The sequence below is a fragment of the Phoca vitulina genome, unplaced genomic scaffold (assembly GCF_004348235.1).
Source record: "Phoca vitulina isolate PV1807 unplaced genomic scaffold, GSC_HSeal_1.0 scaffold46, whole genome shotgun sequence".
Taxonomy (NCBI): domain Eukaryota; kingdom Metazoa; phylum Chordata; class Mammalia; order Carnivora; family Phocidae; genus Phoca; species Phoca vitulina.
The window spans coordinates 7,324,079-7,344,392 of NW_022589749.1; the positions used below are offsets into that span (position 1 = coordinate 7,324,079).

At 44.0% G+C, this 20,314-nt stretch overlaps 1 protein-coding gene, 1 long non-coding RNA gene and 1 other non-coding gene across 3 annotated transcripts in view; 2 read left to right on the plus strand and 1 right to left on the minus strand.

Annotated features, from left to right (window-relative positions):
- LOC116648907 overlaps window positions 1-20,314 on the plus strand; it is a 48,320-nt gene that overhangs the window by 19,932 nt on the left and 8,074 nt on the right. Inside the window, exon 2 of the long non-coding RNA XR_004302590.1 lies at window positions 8,171-8,265. This is a non-coding gene — a long non-coding RNA (uncharacterized LOC116648907). The remainder of the gene's footprint in view (window positions 1-8,170; window positions 8,266-20,314) is intronic.
- The window catches only part of ALDH2 (aldehyde dehydrogenase 2 family member), a 28,649-nt gene continuing 17,623 nt past the window's right edge, over window positions 9,289-20,314 (minus strand). Inside the window, exons 8-13 of the mRNA XM_032431231.1 lie at window positions 19,068-19,170; window positions 18,318-18,502; window positions 15,175-15,339; window positions 13,338-13,495; window positions 12,077-12,191; window positions 9,289-9,713 (exon numbers count right to left, since the gene is read on the minus strand). Of these exons, the coding sequence (XP_032287122.1) occupies window positions 9,681-9,713; window positions 12,077-12,191; window positions 13,338-13,495; window positions 15,175-15,339; window positions 18,318-18,502; window positions 19,068-19,170 (759 nt within the window). The 3' untranslated portion in view covers window positions 9,289-9,680. The remainder of the gene's footprint in view (window positions 9,714-12,076; window positions 12,192-13,337; window positions 13,496-15,174; window positions 15,340-18,317; window positions 18,503-19,067; window positions 19,171-20,314) is intronic.
- LOC116649106 lies at window positions 15,612-15,713 on the plus strand. Its single transcript, XR_004302627.1, has one exon. It is a non-coding gene; the product is annotated as a U6 spliceosomal RNA (small nuclear RNA).

The following is a 20,314-nucleotide window of genomic DNA, read 5'->3' on the forward strand; positions in this document are numbered from 1 at the left end:
CCCCCCCTTCATTCTTCCCCTCCTACTATGTTCTTTTTTTTTTTTTTAAACATGTATTATTTGTTTCAGAGGTACAGATCTGTGACATTTACTTTTATCTACATTTCCTTCTGCCTTTGTTTCCCACATTATTCCCTCCGAACAGTTTTGACCCTTAAATCTTTAAGGTTGCTGAGGGTGGAAGGTATTCTCTTCTGTAACTTCTTCCTGCTAAATAGGGGTGTAGAGATTTCTGTGCCTATGGGTCAACCTTGGTCAGTTGGGGAATTACTCTTTATAGGAGTTACCAAAGGCAGAGGCAGCCAGTCCAAGGTAGGCAACATATATGAACCTCCTTGAGTAGAAAGGATCGTTTGTCAGCTGGAAGTTATGGCAGTGAAGAAGTCTTGGCACCAGGCAGGGAGACACCAGAAAAGACAACAAAATAAGGTTAATATTATAATGAGAAAGAAAAGCCTGAATAAAAGACCTTTGATAGTTGACCATAATTTTCCTCCAGTCCAAGAGTTTTAACCAATCACTAAAGGAAAGAGAGAGATCGTTTAAAGCGCCAATTTGAATATTCATGTCAGTTAGAAACTGAGAAGTATTTTTGTGGTAATCTGGAATGTATGTGCAGCATTCTGTTTTTATGATAGCACCTTGTGCAACAGTTAAAACATCTAATGCCATTCTATTTTATAGAATCGCTTTACACTTTGTGTTATTTCGGTATTTAATAGAGAAGTGCTATTTTGAGTGTCATTTAGGGCTTTGACTGTGTACTTATGAAGAGTTTCCATGTGCCAAATGACATCCCCCAGTCCTAAAGAAGGAATAAAGGTGGATGCTAGGTGGTCATACTAAATGAACACAGAACGTGTCAACCATCATTTTAAATTTGGAAGGTTGGCTGGGTTGGTAAATGGCTTTAATAATGCATCCGTGCATCCAAGGAAAACCCAGAGTACAGCGGCCTATCCATTCTGGGAAAAGCCATGGCCACAAGATAGAGCCGGTTGGATCCCGTTAGGAGCCAGGTATCTAATTCTGGGCCTCCTTGAATTGCAGTCAGGATATCAAAGCTATTTGGTTTTGGAGGGCCACCTTTTATTTTTTATTTTTATTTTTTATTTTTTTAAAGATTTTATTTATTTATTTGACAGGGAGAGACACAGCAAGAGAGGGAATACAAGCAGGGGGAGTGGGAGAGAGAGAAGCAGGCTTCCCGAGGAGCAGGGAGCCCGATGCGGGGCTTGATTCCAGGACTCTGGGATCATGACCTGAGCTGAAGGCAGACGCTTAACGACTGAGCCACCCAGGCGCCCCTGGAGGGCCACCTTTTAAATTTGTGCGTGAATGCATGGCAAGCTTAGTTAAAGGTGGTCACTGTATGCTTTGCTAATGCTTCTACTTGCAATTTTACATCAATAGAGGTGGCTTCTAAGATAAATATCACTAAGGAATAAAGCCATCATGAAGCCCTCTTTGTTTGAAGTCTAGCCTTAATATCCTAATCACAAGGAATCCCTGGCAAGTGGGACAAAACTTGTCTCAGGAGTTAAGGGGATCACCAAGTGCATCATCTAATCCAGTCATAGGGAAAGTGGGGCCATCCATTATCTCCACAGAATAATAAGCACAAAGATTGTCTATACATGAGCTGTTGTGGCAGTTTCTCTTAAGTTTATCTCAAGTTGTCAGTGTCCGTTTTTAGGACTTTTAGGGAAAAGGCAGTTTTAGTTTTTAATGACTTTTAAGTCAAGAGAATGGAGTTCCAAATAGATTGGAAACTTTAGTTGGAGAGCTGTAGTCAAATGTTTGAGGAAACCAGAGAATTCAGGATCTAATCTGGTTTATAAGAAATAGTATTAAAAGTTAATATTTACAAAGACGTGTTATTGAAACATTTTTTCTCTATAATAACCCTCATTTTTCATCAGATAGCAAATCAGGACTAAATTTATTTGAAAAACAAGTCCAGTTTATCAGGTCATGATCCCAGGGTCCTGGGATGAGCCCTGCGTTAGGTTCCCTGCTCAGAGATGAGTCTATTTCTCCCTCTGGCCCTCCCCCTCCCCCTGCTCATGCTTGCATCCTCTCCCCTCTCTCTCTCTCTGAAATAAATAAATAAAATCTTTAAAAAAAAAGAAAAAGAAAAACAAGTCCAGGTTTAACAACCTTAGCCTAATTATTTACATAAGCTCAGCAAGAATAGTGGATTGATCATATAGATCTTTCAAAATTTGCTTTGCTGGAACTTTTTTTTTTTTTTTTTGCTAGAGAAAGAGTGAGAGTACAAGCAGGGGGAGTGGCAGGCAGAGGGAGAAGCGGGCTCCCCGCCAAGCAAGGAGCCTGATGTGGGACTCGATCCCAGGGTCCTGGGATCATGACCTGAGCCGAAGGCAGACGCTTAACTGACTGAGCCATCCAGGCGTCCCTTTGCTGGAACTTTTCATAAGGAATCTGGATTGAACGGATTCTTATTGAACTTATGCAAATGACTATAATTGCCATAGAAGAAAGACTACTTACCAAGATCTTTTGAATTTCAGAGGGTTCAGTAGAGAGAAAAGTTAAAGGCTTCATTTTGTTCACAGAGGAATATTTTATCTTATTTTTGTATATCATGGAATTCTTAAGAGAAAATTTCCTTAATCTAGAAGAGCAAACATTAGGGAACCAACAATGTTTCAAACAAAAGTCACAAAAATTATAATCTTACTAAGTTTAGTTATTTTAAAGATATCGAATACCTATAATTGTCAAAAGCCCTTTTTATGAATCTCCTTGAAGATGAAATACGTTTCACAAGAGAATAAGAACAATAACTATAGATGACAAAAAGACTCAAAAATGAACATGGCTAAAAATCTGATGAGAGGTTACAATATAGCTGGCAAGGAAATCCGGTTATTTCTGTGCCACACAACACTTCAACAATCAGAATAGCAAGTGATGACCTTATACCAGAACATATTAAAACTTTAGGAATTGCATACAATCTCTAGAATAGTTATAGCATTTACCCAAATGGAACCTAAGGCTTATTATTGTTTGTTTGACAGTGCTTTTCAAGTAACTTAACATACCAAATAAACAAGCCCAGTTGGTCAAAAAGACTCCATTTACAATTTAAATCTTGGGGAAGTTTGTTTAAATCCCTCAGAAAATTTTACAGCACATGCCTAAATAGGATTACAGATCATTATAAAACTAAAAATTTATTTAACCAAGGTGACAGTAAGAGATTCCAAAGACACATATGTAGGGTTATATAGTTGTTAGCAAAACTTAGCTCTTTTAATATTGAGAAATTTTAAGTAATCAAAGACCTGAGAAAGACAAAACATAGAAACTGCTTTTTTTTCTGGGCAGACAAAAGGAAAAACAACAACAACAACAACAAAAAACTCTGTTTACATTTTATTTTTGAGAGCAGACCAATAATCCAAGAAAACTTTGTCTTTTGAACAGAGAGAAAAGCAGACTTTTAATCTCATACCAGTATACTTTTTTAAAAAGATTTATTTATTTGAGAGAGAGAGAGAGTGTGTGCACGAGCAGGGGGTTGGGGGTGGTGGAGCAGGGGAAGGGGGAGACAGAAAACTTCAGATTCCCCGCTGAGCACTGAGCCTAATGCAGGGCTCCATCATACAATGCTGCGATCATGACCATGACGGGAGCTGAAATCAACAGCCAGCCACTCAGTGGACTCAGCCACCTAGGCGGCCCCCCAGTGTACTTTTTAGAATCCATTAATTATAACTTTAGTCCATCCTAAATGCATATAAAATTCCTTTCCAAAGATTTCCCTTTACAAACCTTCTACAACTTTCTTTTGTATTTAGATTTTGTCCCAAGCCATTTCTCTCCAAACAACCAGTCTCATTTTAGGACAAAATTACCTTTTACCTTCAACAAAAAATGTATTCCCATTTCTTATATTTTTCTTACATATCTCTGGCTTTCCTTTTTTTTTCCAAGAACTTTCTTTTTTTTTTTTTTTTGTTAAAGATTTTATTTATTTATTTGTCAGATAGAGAGAGAGAGAGAGAGAGAGAGAGAGAGAGCGTGCGCACAAGTGGGGGGAGGGGCAGAGGGCGAAGCAGACTCCACGCTGAGCAAGGAGCCTGATGTGGGACTGATCCCCAGACTCTGGGATCATAACCTGAGCCGAAGGCAGACTGAGCCACCCAGGTGCCCCTCGGCTTTCCTATATACAGAGTTGCTTCCTTTATTTCCATTAGTCTTAATTACATGTAGAATTTTAACTCTTAGAAACCTTAGTCTCCAGTGAAAACTAAGTAGTAACCAATTATAAACTGTTACACCAGAATTCTTTAGATGGCAAATTTGTGAACCAGTTAAGCACAAAGCTTATTTTCCAACAGACTCAAATATTCTGTTTCTCTGGAATAAGTCAAAAGCACAAAGCTATGCTCAGTAATTAAAGCTTTAGCACTGGGCGCCTGGGTGGCTCAGTCGTTAAGCGTCTGCCTTCGGCTCAGGTCATGATCCCAGGGTCCTGGGATCGAGTCCCACATCGGGCTCCCTTCTCGGCAGGAAGCCTGCTTCTCCCTCTCCCACTCCCCCTGCTTGTGTTCCTGCTCTCGCTCTCTCTGTCTGTCAAATAAATAAATAAAATCTTTAAAAAAATAAATAAATAAATAAAGCTTTAGCACTTTATTCTATTTGGAAAAGATCTACATGTCCAACGAATTTAATCCCATTTGTCATCCAAGCAAAACTTTAAAGTTTCAGATTACTGAAGACTTTGAAAGCTATCTTAATTATCCATGAAAACTCTGAGACAGACAAAATTAACCATTATTTCTTTTAAGATTTTATTTATTTGAGAGCACATGCGCATGTTAGCACATGCGTGAGCACATGCAGGGACGTGCCCGCACGTGCAGTGGGGAGGGGCAGAAGGAGAGGGAGAAGCAGACTCTCCACTGAGCAGGGACCCTGACATGGGGCTCAATCCCAGGACCCTGAGATCATGACCTGAGCTGAAAGGCAGATGCTTAACCGACTGAGCCACCCAGGTACCCCCAAAGTAACCATTATTTTAAGTCATCTTTTTGCTGACAAATTGCAACAGAGATAACACGAGCTTATTTGACCTTCAGTAAACCTTGGTAGAATAAAAGTTTCATATTTAATGCTGATAACTCTAAAGACATGTCTATCTTAATTAAACCAACAAACTTAAATCAGTTTAAGTACTGAATTAGGTTCTACCTGGATCTTCTTTTAAAAGTCAGTCAGCTTATTTCCCATTGTCAATTTTTACCTGAGACACTGGTAGGGAAATCTGAAGTGGGCAGTGTTAGGTCCAGGGGGTCCTCTTCTTAGCTCCTTGACATCGAGGGGAGGAGGAGCTGGTGGTACCAGAGGCACGGAGGATGGTCTAGAAAGAAGCCAGTTATGCAGGCTGCACCCAAGGTTGGGGAGACAGAAGAGGCGAAGTGCTGCCAGAAGGCAGAGACAGGGTTCCTGGTTCTAAACCTGGTCAGGTTGGGCAGATGAGCAGATGCCATGTGTTTTTTTTTTGTTTTTCCACCAAAGTAGAAATAAGCAGTCCATGTCAGCCCAGAGAAGACAGAATTTCACTGAAACTAATAGAGTTTCGGTAGCTGTTTGGGAATATTCCTTAAAGTCCTGTCCTGAGGTGGACTAACCACAATTGGCTCTAATTATAGCCATTAACCCCCGGGAAATGAGAGAGAAGCCCCCACATCTATTAGGATGAACAGTGAGAGAGAGTCAGTGTCCCCTTCATCAGGGATGGCCTGTGTTTCCTCCAGCAACCTGGGTTTATTCAGAGGCCTATTTAGATCATTATCATCCAGTATATCAGGAGGGAGTTCACATTCTGCAAGAGGCCCTTCGGTTGGGGTCCTGATGTGGAGCACCAAAGGACTGGACCTAGGGGGGTACCTCTGTCCATTTGCCCTGTTTCCTGCAGAAGAGATCTGATAGGTCCTGCTGAGGCCATGTAGTGTTACAGGAGATCAATCCTCTTTTAAATTTTGCAATAGGAATGGTTTCCAGTGGGTTAAAAGGCATCCCAAGGGAGAATCCTTGGGCCCTGAAGAAGCTCCCCTGCTCCTTGGGAACTGAAGAAGAGAGAAGGTCCATTACCAAAAAGGCTGACTCCCTGGGTGACATCCCACACAGGATATGTCAGAGGTTCCAGGTGTCAAAAGTGAGTGGAGGTGTCCTTCAAGTGAAAATTGCTACCTGCCTTGTCATGAAGGCAGACCTGCTGTAAAAGGACCTGTAGGAGGGATGCTAGCATCCCACTTCTCCATTGCATTCTAGGCTACAGATTGGTGCCTGGCATATGAACTGAGTAACCTGCCGTTTTTTAACCCATGGAAATCATTAGAAAAGTTTTACAAGGGAAAATTACCCAATTTTGTAATTTAAGTAGTTAATAGAGAACATTGACGGAAAACAGTAAAGACAGAACTCCACCATGATCTAAGCAATATTCCAACACATGTAGTCTTTACAGCCAACTTCTCTAGGAAACGGTCCCCGGTTGGGTTTTAATTCAATTGGATACTGGTTTCAGCCAGCTCTGGGTGAAAGCCTCATGGCCAGAAGCAGCTAGACCAGAGTTGTGGAGGGGATCACATTAGACCAATGAGGAGGAAACCTCACACGGGAATCTTAGGATCAGCAGCTGTCCTAGTCACTTAGGTGACTGTCCCATGCCCTAGACAGACAACTCTGTATAAGGATAGGAATAAAGAGAAAGCATCAAGTTTCTGGGTCTTATTACAATCCTGGCCAGAGTACTAACTTCCAGCCAAAAGGCAGGCTTTTTTCCTCCCCGTAGAGTAGCCACAGGCTAGAGGACTGCAGCCTGAGCGAGCCATCTGAAAGTGTTCCAATAAGACCATACTGCTTGAAAAGCCCCTGAAATGAGAGTAAAGGAAGAGTAAAGAAAATACTCAAATTAGCACCGAGGTTCAGAGTCCAGATGAAAAGACTCAAAGCCCCACATTGGGCGCCAAATGATGTAGTTTCTGAGTAGTGTGGTGTTGGGGTCCTGCCTGAGCCTACAGCCAAGAAGGAATTCTTGAGAGGTCTTTGGTGCAAAAATGGTGGTTTTATTAAAGCATGGGGACAGAACCGCTGGGCAGAAAGAGCTGCTACCCCAGGATTGTGAAGGGCAACTGATTATATACTTTGGGTTGGGGAAACTGAAGCTAAGGGAAGTTCCAAAAGGATTTTCCAATGCTGAAGAAGACTCACAGCATCCTGGAGACCTTGCCATTGTCAAGCTAAGGTAGTTTTTCCCTCTAGCAAAGCATTAACGTTAAGACAGTTGGGAGTTTACTGGAGGAACGTTACATTCCACCTGCCTCAAGTATTTGTCAGGCTTCAGGTTAGAAGGTATTTAATTTTATCTACATTTCCTTCTGCCTTTGTCCTACATCGCTTTTACATGCCTTTATTATAGCTTAGGGTAAATATTAAGCAGATAGGAGTGGTACTCCCGCTTACATAAGGGGCATAAGTAATAGGGAAATAACCCAGGCTCAAGCCTTCAGGAACTGAACCTCTGGCAAGAAGCCTGGAAAATAAATAAAAGACACTATGAGTACCCTCTAGGGAGCTTTCTTGTGTCTGCAGTCAGCAGGGGCCCTTCTTGGCCTTCCATGACGCCATTACCTTATCACTGTCACTGCACGTGGCACCTATATTGTATTATAATCACCTTTTTTGAGAGTCTTACTTGCCTCACCAGATTCTGAGCTTCTGGAGGTGTAAGTGTGCCTGATTCATCCTTGCATCACCAGTACCTGGCGCTCAGTAATCTCCCAAGGAATGTTTACAGTGGATGAAGGTTAAGTGTGAAGGGGTGTGATCTTTTCCTCCAGCTGGCCAGCTTGGGCCAAGCATCCCTTTTCACACCCTCAGAACACCCTCTTCCTTTTGTCCCTGTTTACTGCCACTTCCCCGGGTAGATCAGCTGTGTGTGCCCTGAGGGCAGGGACAGCCGGTTCTGCTGATCAACCCATCCCAGCTGCAGTGGGCCACCCTCAGCCCGAAGGCCACCAAGCAGGATGGGAGAACAGGGGCGGGTTCAAAGCTTTGCTAGCCTCATGTGTCGTGACACTGGTGTTGCTGCTTAGCATCAAAACTAAAATACAGAATCATTTTTTGGCAGTGAACCCCATCTCGTCCTGAAGCGACAAGAAGGGGAATGTTTCTGCTCACTGGTCATAAAATCCTAGGCTCCTCATTGTGGCACACTGATTTCAGGTATGAACAACTGTGGAATGAGTAGATTTATTTGTATATATATATAACAATATATGCATAATCTAAATGATTAAGTTTATTCGTATTTTCTTAAATTTAGTTAACATTGTTTTGCTTTCTTTTTTACGATGCCTTCTATTTATGGCAGTTAAATGCAGTTTTTTTATGTATGGCAATAAAGTGCTTAATTTTTTTATCTAAATAAGAGTCGATTTAAAGAAAAAAGTAAATGATACAGGTATACGCATATATGACAAAAATTATGAAGCACTATTCAAGTAAGTCAGATTAGCCTTTAGTGGAATAGGGATTGTTGACCAAGATGTGGCTTAGCCTGAGTGAAGTAAGCCAGGGGTCAACCAGCGTGCTCCACAATCCCTGGACACTGTCTGCAAAAATGATACAGAAGGTGGATTTTCCCTAGGAGAGGATCAGACTTTTTTCTCAAATTGTTAATCTGTGACCCAAACATGATCACAACCTTCACAAACTCCTACAGCTATTCAGCTTTTTGCTGATTCCATTGCTCACCAAGGAATCTTCAGATTCCTCGTTTACTAACAATCCTAATTACAGGTCCCTTAACTAAAGTAAGGCAGTGTTCTGGACAGGAGATTCACCAGGTCTGGTTACAGGAATACAGACCTCACTTAAGATGAATAAACAGACATCTGGTTTCCAAATTAATCTCATGAAATTCATCAGATGAACCTGTCTCATTTAGTCTGACCCAAGTTTTTTAACTTAAAACAAAAACAACAAACCTTGGATGTGAAGTGTGTCTTTCCTGGTTGACCGTCCCCTCTCTAAGGGCAGGACCTGGGGAGTCCTATTTCGGTGACTTCCCTAGGGCCTACCATAGGGCCACAGGTGGACAGGACGGAGATAAGAAATGAAAGCTATTTCCCCACAGGACAGTAGCCACATACAGTGTGACACACACACACACACAGGAGGGGACAACATCCCTATGTGGTGGTATTTCCTTGGGTTACTGAGATGGACAAAGAGTTAACCAAAAAGTGAACAGCAGCATTGTTTTTAATGAATTTTAGTCCAGAATACAGAGGAAGGCACTAGCTGTTGCCCTAACTTGTTAGTACAAGTGTAAAAAATGGCTTTTTGTTCCCCTATAAAGGCAAGTTACAGAAATCTATCAGATGGACAGAATAAGACATTTGAATCTAGTTTTGAAAAATCAGCCTGGAAGCTAGGAGTATTGTTGGCATGTAAAAGGCTTTCCCGGTACTCTTTGCTTCACACCCACCCCCATCTATCAATTAAAGTTCTGACATTTTCTTGATCAAGAGATTATGTGAGAGAATTTCTCTTTTGAGACTTTTAGTGTGCAAGTGTCATTTTTCTTGGTTTTGCTGCTGATGTCCTTGACCTCCGCTGGGAGTCAGCACAATTCTTCAGGAGTTCTTCTGAGGCACTTTGACCGTGACCTGTAAGAGGGGAGCAGAGCAGCTGTTAAATCTTCCTGCTTCCCTGCGATCTGTGGGCACTCTCAGCTGGGGTGCTGCCAAGGATGAGCACAAGGGCTTCCTTTACTTCTGATAGCTTGATAGACAACTGCCCAATCCCAGGGACACAGCTAGGGCCCTGTTCTGCATGAGAACATTCTCTGCCTCCCCTTAATCCAGTCATTTTTTATTGTCACGGGGCAGAAGAGGGCGGGATTGCTATGGCATCTAGTAGGTAGCAGTCAGGAATGCTGCCCATGGAACGTCCCACGCTGCACAGGACAAACCCCACAACAAAGAATTATACAACCCCAAATGTCAACAGTGCTGAGCTTGAGAGACCCTGACCTACACCCATATTTTCCTCTAAAAGAATCAAAGTGAGGGAAAAAATAACATGCTAAAGCTTACAGGTGTGTCAGTGTGTCAAGTGGGAAGATTCCAGACTCAGATGGATTTGGTTAAATCCCAGCTTTACCCCTACTGTGCAAGGACTTCACCTCTGTGTGCCTTGATTCCTCATCTGCAGGATGGGATAAAGACAGAATATCCCTCCTGGGGTTGTTGTGAGCACTGATTGAGATAACCTGCATAAGGAAGTCTAGCAGATTCTGGCACAAAGTAAGCTCTCAGTAAAGATGAGTTCAAAAGAAGACATTTTCTCAGCAGTCCCCCCTTGCAAACTTGATTTCTTTTCTGAAAAGTTTTTAATCCTATTTTTGTTAGGATTATCACTTGAGTTCCCCAAACTCAACAGCTTACACTTGGATTCCTGCACGAACCACCTCAACTCAAGCCTCCTCTTTTCAGGGTCTCTCTCCCCCTGCCCTCCAGGAAATCCAGATACTGGGACTCCTGGGGCTCAGTCCTAGCACAGGCCCCGCAACACCGTACCTAAATAATCTCATCACTGTTTTGATGAACAGTTACAGGCCAGTGTCAGGTTCAAATCTGGATCTTGCCTCTTGTCTGGGACAATTTTATTTATTTTTTTAAAAAGGATTTTATTTATTTGAGAAAGTGAGTGAGGGAGAGAGAGCACATGAGCAGGGGCAGAGGGAGCGGGAGACATAGACTCCACTGCTTAGCAGGGAGCCTGACGCAGGGCTCGATCCCAGGATCCTGGGACCATGACCCGAGCGGAAGGCAGAGGCTTAACTGACTGAGCCACCCAGGCGCCCCTGGGACAATTTTAAATAAACAAGCAAACAGGTTTATTTTATTCCAACGAGCTTCTTGAGAACACAGGTTGTGGCTTACCACTGAGTACTGAATGAAGACCACGTCCCCCCTTCTCACCCTGCTCCCCTGGCTGGTTTGCGTGCCCTGAGCCTTCTTTTTCCCAGTCCTGGGAAAGCCCAACTTAGCCCATTACTCTTTTCTTTAAATATCACTAGTGAGTTTGTTGCCTGGTTAAACTGTAATTAGTGTCCATTGTAGAGAAAATTATTTTCACTTTGGTGCCTTTCTTTCCTGTCTTTTCCATAGTTATAAATAAAGGTACCTGAGTATATATATGTATATACAGCCTTTAAATTGGGTTTATACTGCACGTATTACTTTGTATGCTGTCTTTTCACTTTAAAGGATGATCATTTTCCATGTCAAATATCCTACAAAAATATATTTTTAAAGATTTATTTATTTATTTATTTATTTGAGAGAGGGAAAGAGCAGGCCCATGTGGGGGGTGGAGGTGCAGAGGGAGAAAGAGAGAGAATCCTCAAGCAGACTCTGCGCTGAGCATGCAGCCCAACGTGGGGCTTGATCTCACAGCCCTGAGATCATGACCTGAGCCAAAACCAAGAGTCAGATGCCCAACCAACCGCACCACCCCTGGCACCCCTACAAAAATAGTTTTAATGGCTACTTAGTAAACCATGATTTGGGTGTTCCATAATTTATTGGGCATTTAGGTTACATTTGACTTTTTCATCTTTGAGAGATAATGCTGTGATGAATATTTATGGAATAATACTTTCTTTGTATTTCTGATTTGTCCTCCAGGCTACATTCCTATCACTGACATTAGGATTTTGGTATATTTATGGCCCTTGGTCTCTAATGCCTCACGGCTTGATTCTTAGTAGAAGCTTTTCCCCACTGCTTCGGCCCACTAGGAACCTCCCTTCTTCTCAAGTCTTACAGAACTTGGCGTATAACAAAGCCTAGCAAAGGACTGTGCAGGCATAGTGGTGGCCAGGTCCCAAGTTATTGCTCATGAGACAGAGCAGAGACTGGGTCCTCGCCCTTTCCTGTAGCTTCTGTGGCTTAAAACAAGAAACTAGTACTAAGTACTGATGGAGCCCAGTGTGAGGGAAAGCTGAGAAGGCGCCCATACTCACGGTTTTCACTTCGGTGTATGCCTGCAGCCCATACTCTCCCAGCTCCCGGCCACTCCCAGACATCTTGTAGCCGCCGAATGGGGACTGGGCCCCAAACACATCATAGCAGTTGACCCTATAATATGAAACAAGATTCAGAAGTAACTTGTAGGAGATGTGTGTGTCATACCCCTCCGACCTCCTGAATGGCTCTAAAATATTACTGAGGATAAATGGATAGGATAAATGGATAGTTATAACCAGCCATGTAGGAGCCAAAAGCAAACTACATGAAATAAAGCCGTAAGTCATCACCCCTCATGATGTGGTCACAGATGACTGTTAGTAACAGGGTGCACCACATCATAGCTTCCCATTTTAATGAATCGTTTTTGCTAACTAGGTACTTTTTTTGCAGTTCTTAAAAATTATTAAATTTTTTAAAAAATTTACTTGAGAGAGCGAGAGCGCGAGAGCACAGAGGGAGAGTGAGAAGGAGAAGGAGACTCCCTATTGAGCAGAGAGCCTGATGGTAGGACTTGATCCTAGGTCCCTGAGATCATGACCTGAGCTGAAGGCAGACACTTAACTGACTGAGCCACCCAGGCACCCCTAAAAATTATTAAATTTTAATTGAATTTAAAATTCACAACTTTCAGGTGCACAATTCAGTAGATATAGCAGATTCACAGTGTGGTGCAATCATCACCTCCATCTAATTCCAGAACATTTCTATCACCCCATAAAGAACCCTGTACCCAATAAGCAGTTATTCCCCACTCCCCGCCCCCCCCCTTCTAGCCCCTGGAAGCCTCTAATCTACTTTCTGTCTTTATGGATTTGTCTATTCTGGACATTTCATATAAATAGAATCACACAGTATGTGGCCTTTTGTGTCTGGCTTCTTCCACTTAGTATCATGTTTACAAGGTTCATCTCTGTTTGTTAAATGTATCAGCACTTTATTCCTTTTTATGGCTGAATGACATTCCATTGTGTGGATAGACCATATTTTGTTGATCCATTCTTCAACTAAAGGACATTTAGGTTGTCTCCACCTTTTGAGTATTGTTAATAATCTAGTATGAACATTCAGATACACTTATTTGTGCAGATGTAGGTTTTTATTTCTCTTGGGATGGGAAATCTCTATTATACCACACCCTGACCCAGAAGGAACTGAGCCCAGCACCCCAAATTCTAGGGTGTGGAACTAGATTCCAGAAGACCCTGGCTTGGGGATGCCTGCCTAGGTTGTGAGGGGTTGCCAGGAGGCTCTTACCACACAGTGCCAGCCTGGAGGGCTTGGGACAGATAATTGGCCTTGTCCAAGTCCTTGGTGAAGACAGCTGCAGCCAGCCCATATTTGGAATTGTTGGCTCTCCCAATGACTTCCTCTATGGTCTTGAACTTCAGGATCTGCATCACTGGCCCAAAGATCTGGGGTAAGAGAGTGCACAGTTGGGAGGGTGTAGCATACACAGAAACCACCTGCCATCCAGCTTTCACAGTGCAGAGCAGATCATTCCAGATTGAGCCCCCAGACATACCCTAAGAGTTCCACAGGGAGACAACAGCTCCCAAGTTCAATGAAACACAAAGGGAAGGAAGCTAATGGGGATCAGTTATATTCTATAGGCCACGTGCTTTACACCACTGATCTTATTTCTGAACAATCCTGCAAGGTAGGGGTTTCTGGCATGTTACACGTAGATTATTTCAAAGAATTTACATCAGTTTTTTCAGCAAGGCACACACTAAAAGCTGAAGAAGTAACTGAATGAAACAGGGTCTCTGCTCTCAAGACATCCAGGTTTATTTGGTACTTTCCCTGTCCTATTCCTGGCATGAGCCATTTCTTCAAGGAATCCTGGTTCTTTTTAGTGGAGAATGAGATTCAAAAGCCAAGTCACAGGGGCCAGATGTGCGGATGCTGTCGGGGTGTGGCCGCTCTCAGCCCTATCAAGGCAGAGCCCTGGGGGGAATGCAGTGTAGGTGGTCCTGATGTAATCAGGGCGTTAGAAGGAACCAATACAGGCTGTGTAATGAGTGCTGGGAGCCCACGGGAGCTCCTGGACCGATGAGCGGAGAGGAGGGGTGAGGCTGTGCAGAAGTGACAGCCAAGCTGTGATACTGGCCAAAGCCAGAGTGCAGGCGGGGAGCAGAGAGGAGGGAAACGGAGTGCCAGGCATAAACACACCCAGCACCTATCCTCATGAAATCCCACTTTCCCCTAAAAGGGAGCAGGACTTCTTGAAGAAATGGCTGATTCCAGGACTGCCTGGGGAGTGTCGAGGCAGAGGCGGGAGAAGAGTGCCAGGACTCATCATGGTTGGAGCAGGACTGTGGGATGGGGCGTCATGTGCTTCGGGCACTGGCAGAGCAGAGGCACCCCCTACCCCTCTGGAAAAGTGATATTTGAGATTTCAAAAAAAGCATCAAAGTAGTCATGATGGGGAAAGAGGCAGAACTCTGTTGGACTTTCTTCCCCTGATTTTGCATTTTCATATTATTTTATTTTGAATTATACATGAACAGGAAATATTTTCTGTGCATGAGGCTGCTAAAGGACTAATCCACTGGGGAAGGGGAGCGTGTGTGGACCCCGTGAGGGCAGGGAACACATCTTGCATACCTCTGGATCTCCAGGGTCTCTAGAGAGCCTGGCACATAAGCAGGCATTCAGTAAGTGTTTGTGAAATGAATGAATGAGTGAGCCAGAGCTGCTGTCCTGCATTCATCATGAGTGCTGAGAGGGAGAACATCGGGAACCTTGCCATGTGGGGAAGTCACAGCCCTTCGGTCTAGTCCAGTGTCCTGCTTATATGAAGATCATAAAAGGGCTGAGCAAAACCATTCCTTGACTCATGGCTCGCAGGGACCACAACACAAAGGCCCTGGAAACTGTGCAAGGGAATTTGGAAGTTCTCCCCAACAGTGGGTAGCCATAACGGGTGGAAGAGGGGAACGACCAGATCAGATAGAATTGTAAATAATTTGTCTTAGGCACAGAGCCAGGATTTGGCCCAAAGCCAGCGGATGGGTCATGGTATGAGACGCCAAACTTAATTGTCCACTTCTCCTAAGAACATTCCCCAGAATGCTGGCCCCATGCTAACTTCCTCCCTGGCGATAGTCATGCTGTCTTGCACATCTCCGAACACGGTGGGCTGGATGAAGTAGCCACGGTCAGCAGCAGCCCCTCCACCGCACAGCAGCTTCGCCCCCTCCTCCTTCCCAGATTTGATATAACCAAGGATCTTCTTAAACTGAGTTTCGTCCACCTGCAGGAAAAGAAGTCCCAAGTTTCAGAGATGCTAGAGCCAGACCTCTCCTAGCTTTAGGCTTAGAACCACACAGGCAATGAATGAGACAATTGAGCAACCACTGAGGCTTAGAAATAAGCAAGGCTCGGAAAAGGAATTACAAAGGGCCAATAAACGTAAGTAAAGGGTCAACCAACCTCATTAGCCCTCAAAGAAATGCATATCAAACCCATTGTTTTTATTTTCCAACTATGAAGGAACTAAGAATTCAAAATAGTGAGAAAATAAATGTGGTTGCTTCGGCAGCACACACACTAAAATTGGAACCATACAGATATTAGCATGGCCCCTGCCCAAGGATGACACAGATTCGTGAAGCATTCTAGATAAATAAAATAAAATAATAATAAGAAGAAAATACATTGATGGCAAGAGTATGTTACATACATTCTAATATTCATATGCTCTCAGAAAGACTAATACAATGTCATATGTCAGTTGTATCTTAATTTTAAAAAAAGGCCTATAAGCTGGTACAGCCCTTGTGGCAGGTACTTTATTAATATTGGTCAAAAAATGAAATACTCATACCCTTTGATCCAGGTATTTAACTTCTAGGAATTTATTCTACATGTCACAATGGGACCTAAACAAGGATATTCACTGAGGAGCACTTTGTAAAAGTAAAAAACAGAAACAATTCTAAGTATACATCAGTAGAGGGGCTGGCTAAAATAATTACTGTTTGTATATATAATATATATTGTGTCCTTGTTAATAATAAATCTGTGTGAGGCGCCTGGCTGGCTCAGTCGGTAGAGCATGGGACTCTTGATCTCAGGATCATGACTTCAAGCCTCCTGTTGGGCATGGAGCCCAGTTAAAAAAAAAAAAAATTTTGATCTGTGAACTGACACTGAAAGATAGCCTAAGGTATTCTGTAAAGGTGAGGGAAGCCTGTAGAATATGTTATATAATCCTGTTTTTGTTAAAACAAATATACAAAAATGTAACTCTGTGTGCATGTGCATGTGTGGTTATCTATGGGGAATAGACATGGAAGGAAGCCAAGGGGGTCTTATTTTTTCCTTGAAACACTTTTTATTAAAATTTTTATACAAGTTTATATTACCTTACTAATTAAATAGCCATAAACTACGAAGAAAAACAGGAGAGAAAAAAAAGATGTTGGGATTCATAGTAGCACCATTCACAATAGCCAAAAAGTGGAAAAAACCCAAGTATCCATCAGCAGATAAGTAGGTAAGGAAAATGTGGTATGTCCATACAATGGTATATTCCTCAGCCATAAAAAGGAATAAGCTATCAAGTAACAAAAAGATATGGAGGAAACTTAAATGCACATTGTTAAGTAAAAGAAGCCAATCTGTAAAGGCTACATACTGTATGATTCCAGCTATAGGACATTCTGGGAAAGGCAAAACCATGACGACAGTACACAGATCAGTGGTTGCCTAGGGTTGGGGGTAAGGGAGGGATAAATAGGTGGAGCATAGGGGAATTTTAGGGCAGAGAAACTATTGTGTATGATACTGCGATGGTGGATACATGTCTTTATATATTTGTCCACACTCAAAGAATGCATTAACTATGGACTTTAGTGAGCCCTAAAGTAAACTATGGACTTTAGTTAATAATAATCTATCATATTGGCTCATCAGTGAGCCCTAAAGTAAACTATGGACTTTAGTTAATAATAATCTATCATATTGGCTCATCAGTTATAACAAATGTACCATACTAAGGCAAGATGTCAATAATCAGGGAAATTAGAGGGGGGGGTGGGGAATGAAGGGAACTTTGTACTTTCTGCTCATTTTTCTATAAACCTAAATTGCTCTAAAAATAAGTCTATTAGAGCCGGAGAGGTGGGAAAAAAAATAAGTCCATTAATTAAAAATAAAAATAGACTGGTCTTGGCCAGCCCTGGAACCTGGGGAGTGGACACCAGCAGCAGACATCCTCAGGAGGATGGAACCTGTAGAGAGGCACCCATGGGTCCCAGAAGTGGGACTGGTGGGAGCTGGGAGCACCCCTGACCCTGTGGACTCCTTTCTTCTTGAGGGGGTGGCTGGGGGAAGCCAGCACAGGACCCTATGGAGAGAGAGTCCAGGATAGGCGGCGTCTAAGAATAATGCTGGAGTAAGGCCCAGGACAGGAGAGGAAATGGTGGGCAGAGACACTGTGTTTCTTCTTGTTGTAATTACTATTGACTGTTGTTTTGGTTAAAATGAGTATGTGCTCATGGTAAAAAAAAAAAAAAAAAAAAAAAAAAAATATATATATATATATATATATATATACATACATATATATATATTTTATTTTTAAATATTTTATTTATTTGACAGAGAGAGACAGTGAGAGAAGGAACACAAGCAGGGGGAGTGGGAGAGGGAGAAGCAGGCTTCCTGCTGATCAGGGAGCCCGATGCGGCGCTCGATCCCAGGACCCTGGGATCATGACCTGAGCCGAAGGCAGATGCTTAACCACTGAGCCACCCAGCCGCCCCTATATATATTTTAAATCCAACATTTCAGAATAGCATAAAGTGAAGTAAAGTCCCTCTGCTACCCAGGCCATGGCCCTCTGCCCCACTCCCCAGAGATAACCACGGTTAACAGATAACGTGTGTGTCCTTCTGGAAGATGCATTTTTATGGATGGCCAAGGTCCAGAAAGCATGCATTCCTTTTTACACAGATACTCCTAATATTTATTATGTGTATGAAATTTACAAACTGGTTTCCATTTTTGATTTCCACTTCAAAGCTAGCCTGTGAATTCAGGTAGATGGTTATTACAGATGAGAGAACAGTGGCTCAGAGAGGGCATGTGGCTTCCCAGGGACACACAGCTGGCACATGGCAGAGCTGAGACTTGAAGCCAAGCCTGCCTGCCTCTGAGTCTGAGACCCCCTCTGCTTCTCCACGCTGGCTCCAGACACCCAGACCCATCTGCAGCAGCCGGGCTTACCTGCGGCCCCTGCTCAGTCTGGCTGTCAAAGGGGTTCCCAACAACACGAGACTTGGCCCGGGCAACGCTCCGCTCCACAAACTCGGCATACACATCTTCTTGCACAAAGGTCCGGGAGCCCGCACAGCAGCACTGGCCCTGGTTGAAGAACAGGGCGAAGTGGGCCTGCTCCACGGCCCAGTTCACTGGGGAGGCAGAAAGGCACCCATGAGAAGAAACGGAGGATGAGCCTGGCCCCAGTGTCTGCTTACCCTCTTAACCCGTTCATGCCACCAACAGCACTGACCAGGACAGACCTGATCTCTCCCTTCTTGCGGTGTGGACACCCAGCAGACAGACACAAAGAGAGAGGAGGTCATAGCCCTCCGTGGTAACAGACAAGAGGGTGGAGGCAGGACCCACCCAGCCAGTCCAAAGCAGTCAGGGAAGGGCAAATCAGGGGGCGCCTCGCCAGGACCAGGAAAAGGGGTATGAGGAGGAGGAGCAGTCTCCTCCGAGAGTGTGCAGTATGGCTGGGCAGCTAAGTAGCACAGCCCGGCTGGATGGTGGGGAGCAAAGAGGAGAGAAGCCGGGGAGAGACCAGGTCATGCAGGCTGGAGGGCCATGCTGTGGACTCTGATCTTCGTCCTGAGGCCCAGGGGGCAGACACTGAGTCCAGAGGTTGCTGAAGCTCACAGAAGTGAGTGGAGCCACAGTACGGACAGCTAGTGGCTGCCTTCATCCCACGCCTCCTCCCCGCAAAAACCTTACTATCTGCATCTGACATGATGATATTGGGGCTCTTTCCCCCCAGCTCCAGGGTCACTCTCTTGAGGTTACTGCTCCCTGCAGCAACCTGGACTAGGCGGCCAACCTGTGGGAAAGCAGAAATACAGACAAGCTCTCAGGAGGAGGAAAGAAGAACCAAATGCTCTTCTAGACACAGGACAGAGGACCCCACAACATGAGGGAGCAGCTGGATTATAAGAGAGCTGGAGAATTTCACCCAGTCTAGCTATTCACTTACCACTGCTGCCCTACCCCTCTGAGCTCCCAGGACGAGAGTGACCATAACCACATGAGCAATATGGCCTCTACATACCAGACACTGTGCCAAGTGCTTCGTGTTCATTTAGTTCAGTCAAACATAGGCACAACTCTTTGCCTTGCTTTAGAAATGTGGGAGCTGCAGCTCAGAGTGGTCAAGTCACTTGCCCAAAGTCACACAGCTGGTGAATGTGGAATCAGAATTCACACGTGGGCAGCGTGAGTCCATCACCAGGTCAAACTACTATCCTGCCCCCTTCCCACAGTGTTGTGAGTGTGGTCCCCCAGCCCATGGCACGCTCTGTGGGGGCAAGGATGGGGTGCTCCTCACATCCTTATTCCCAGAGCCTGCACAAAGCCACCCTGAACCTATTTGAACGAACACATCTGTCTCTGTCAGGAAACCATCCCCTCTGTGAGATTCTCAACATCACCTCAAGGCATTGATTTGGGCAGCAGCAAATCAAGGAAAGAGCTGGGACCGTGCTATCTTGGGCTCTGTTCCTGCCCTCCTGGAGCTGCCATCACGGCGCACAGACTGGACGCTAGACGGTATCTATCTCCGGGGGAACGGCTTGAAGAGCACATTCGTTACAGTAGTCAGTGTGCTTTCTCTGGGGCCATGTGAGGAAGCCTCCCAACAACTGAAGGAGAGGAAAAGGTTACTCTTCAGAAGGAATTCTGTCCCTGCTTCGAAGGAGATGATGTTGAAGGAATCACCAGACATCTTACTTGTCCTTGTTCCTCCAGGGCCTGGCACAGAGCAGCAGGATACTCCTCACTCACCATTCATTCCCTCCCTGAGCACTTACTCTGAGCTAGACCTTTGCTGATCCCCCTCACTCCAATCTGTGAGGTGGGTGCACTTATCATCCCCATTTTACCAATGAGACAGAGGCTTCGGGAACCTAAGTGACTTGCCCAGGATCGCAGAGCTAGTAAGTGCCACTGAAATAGTAAGACTCCAGAGC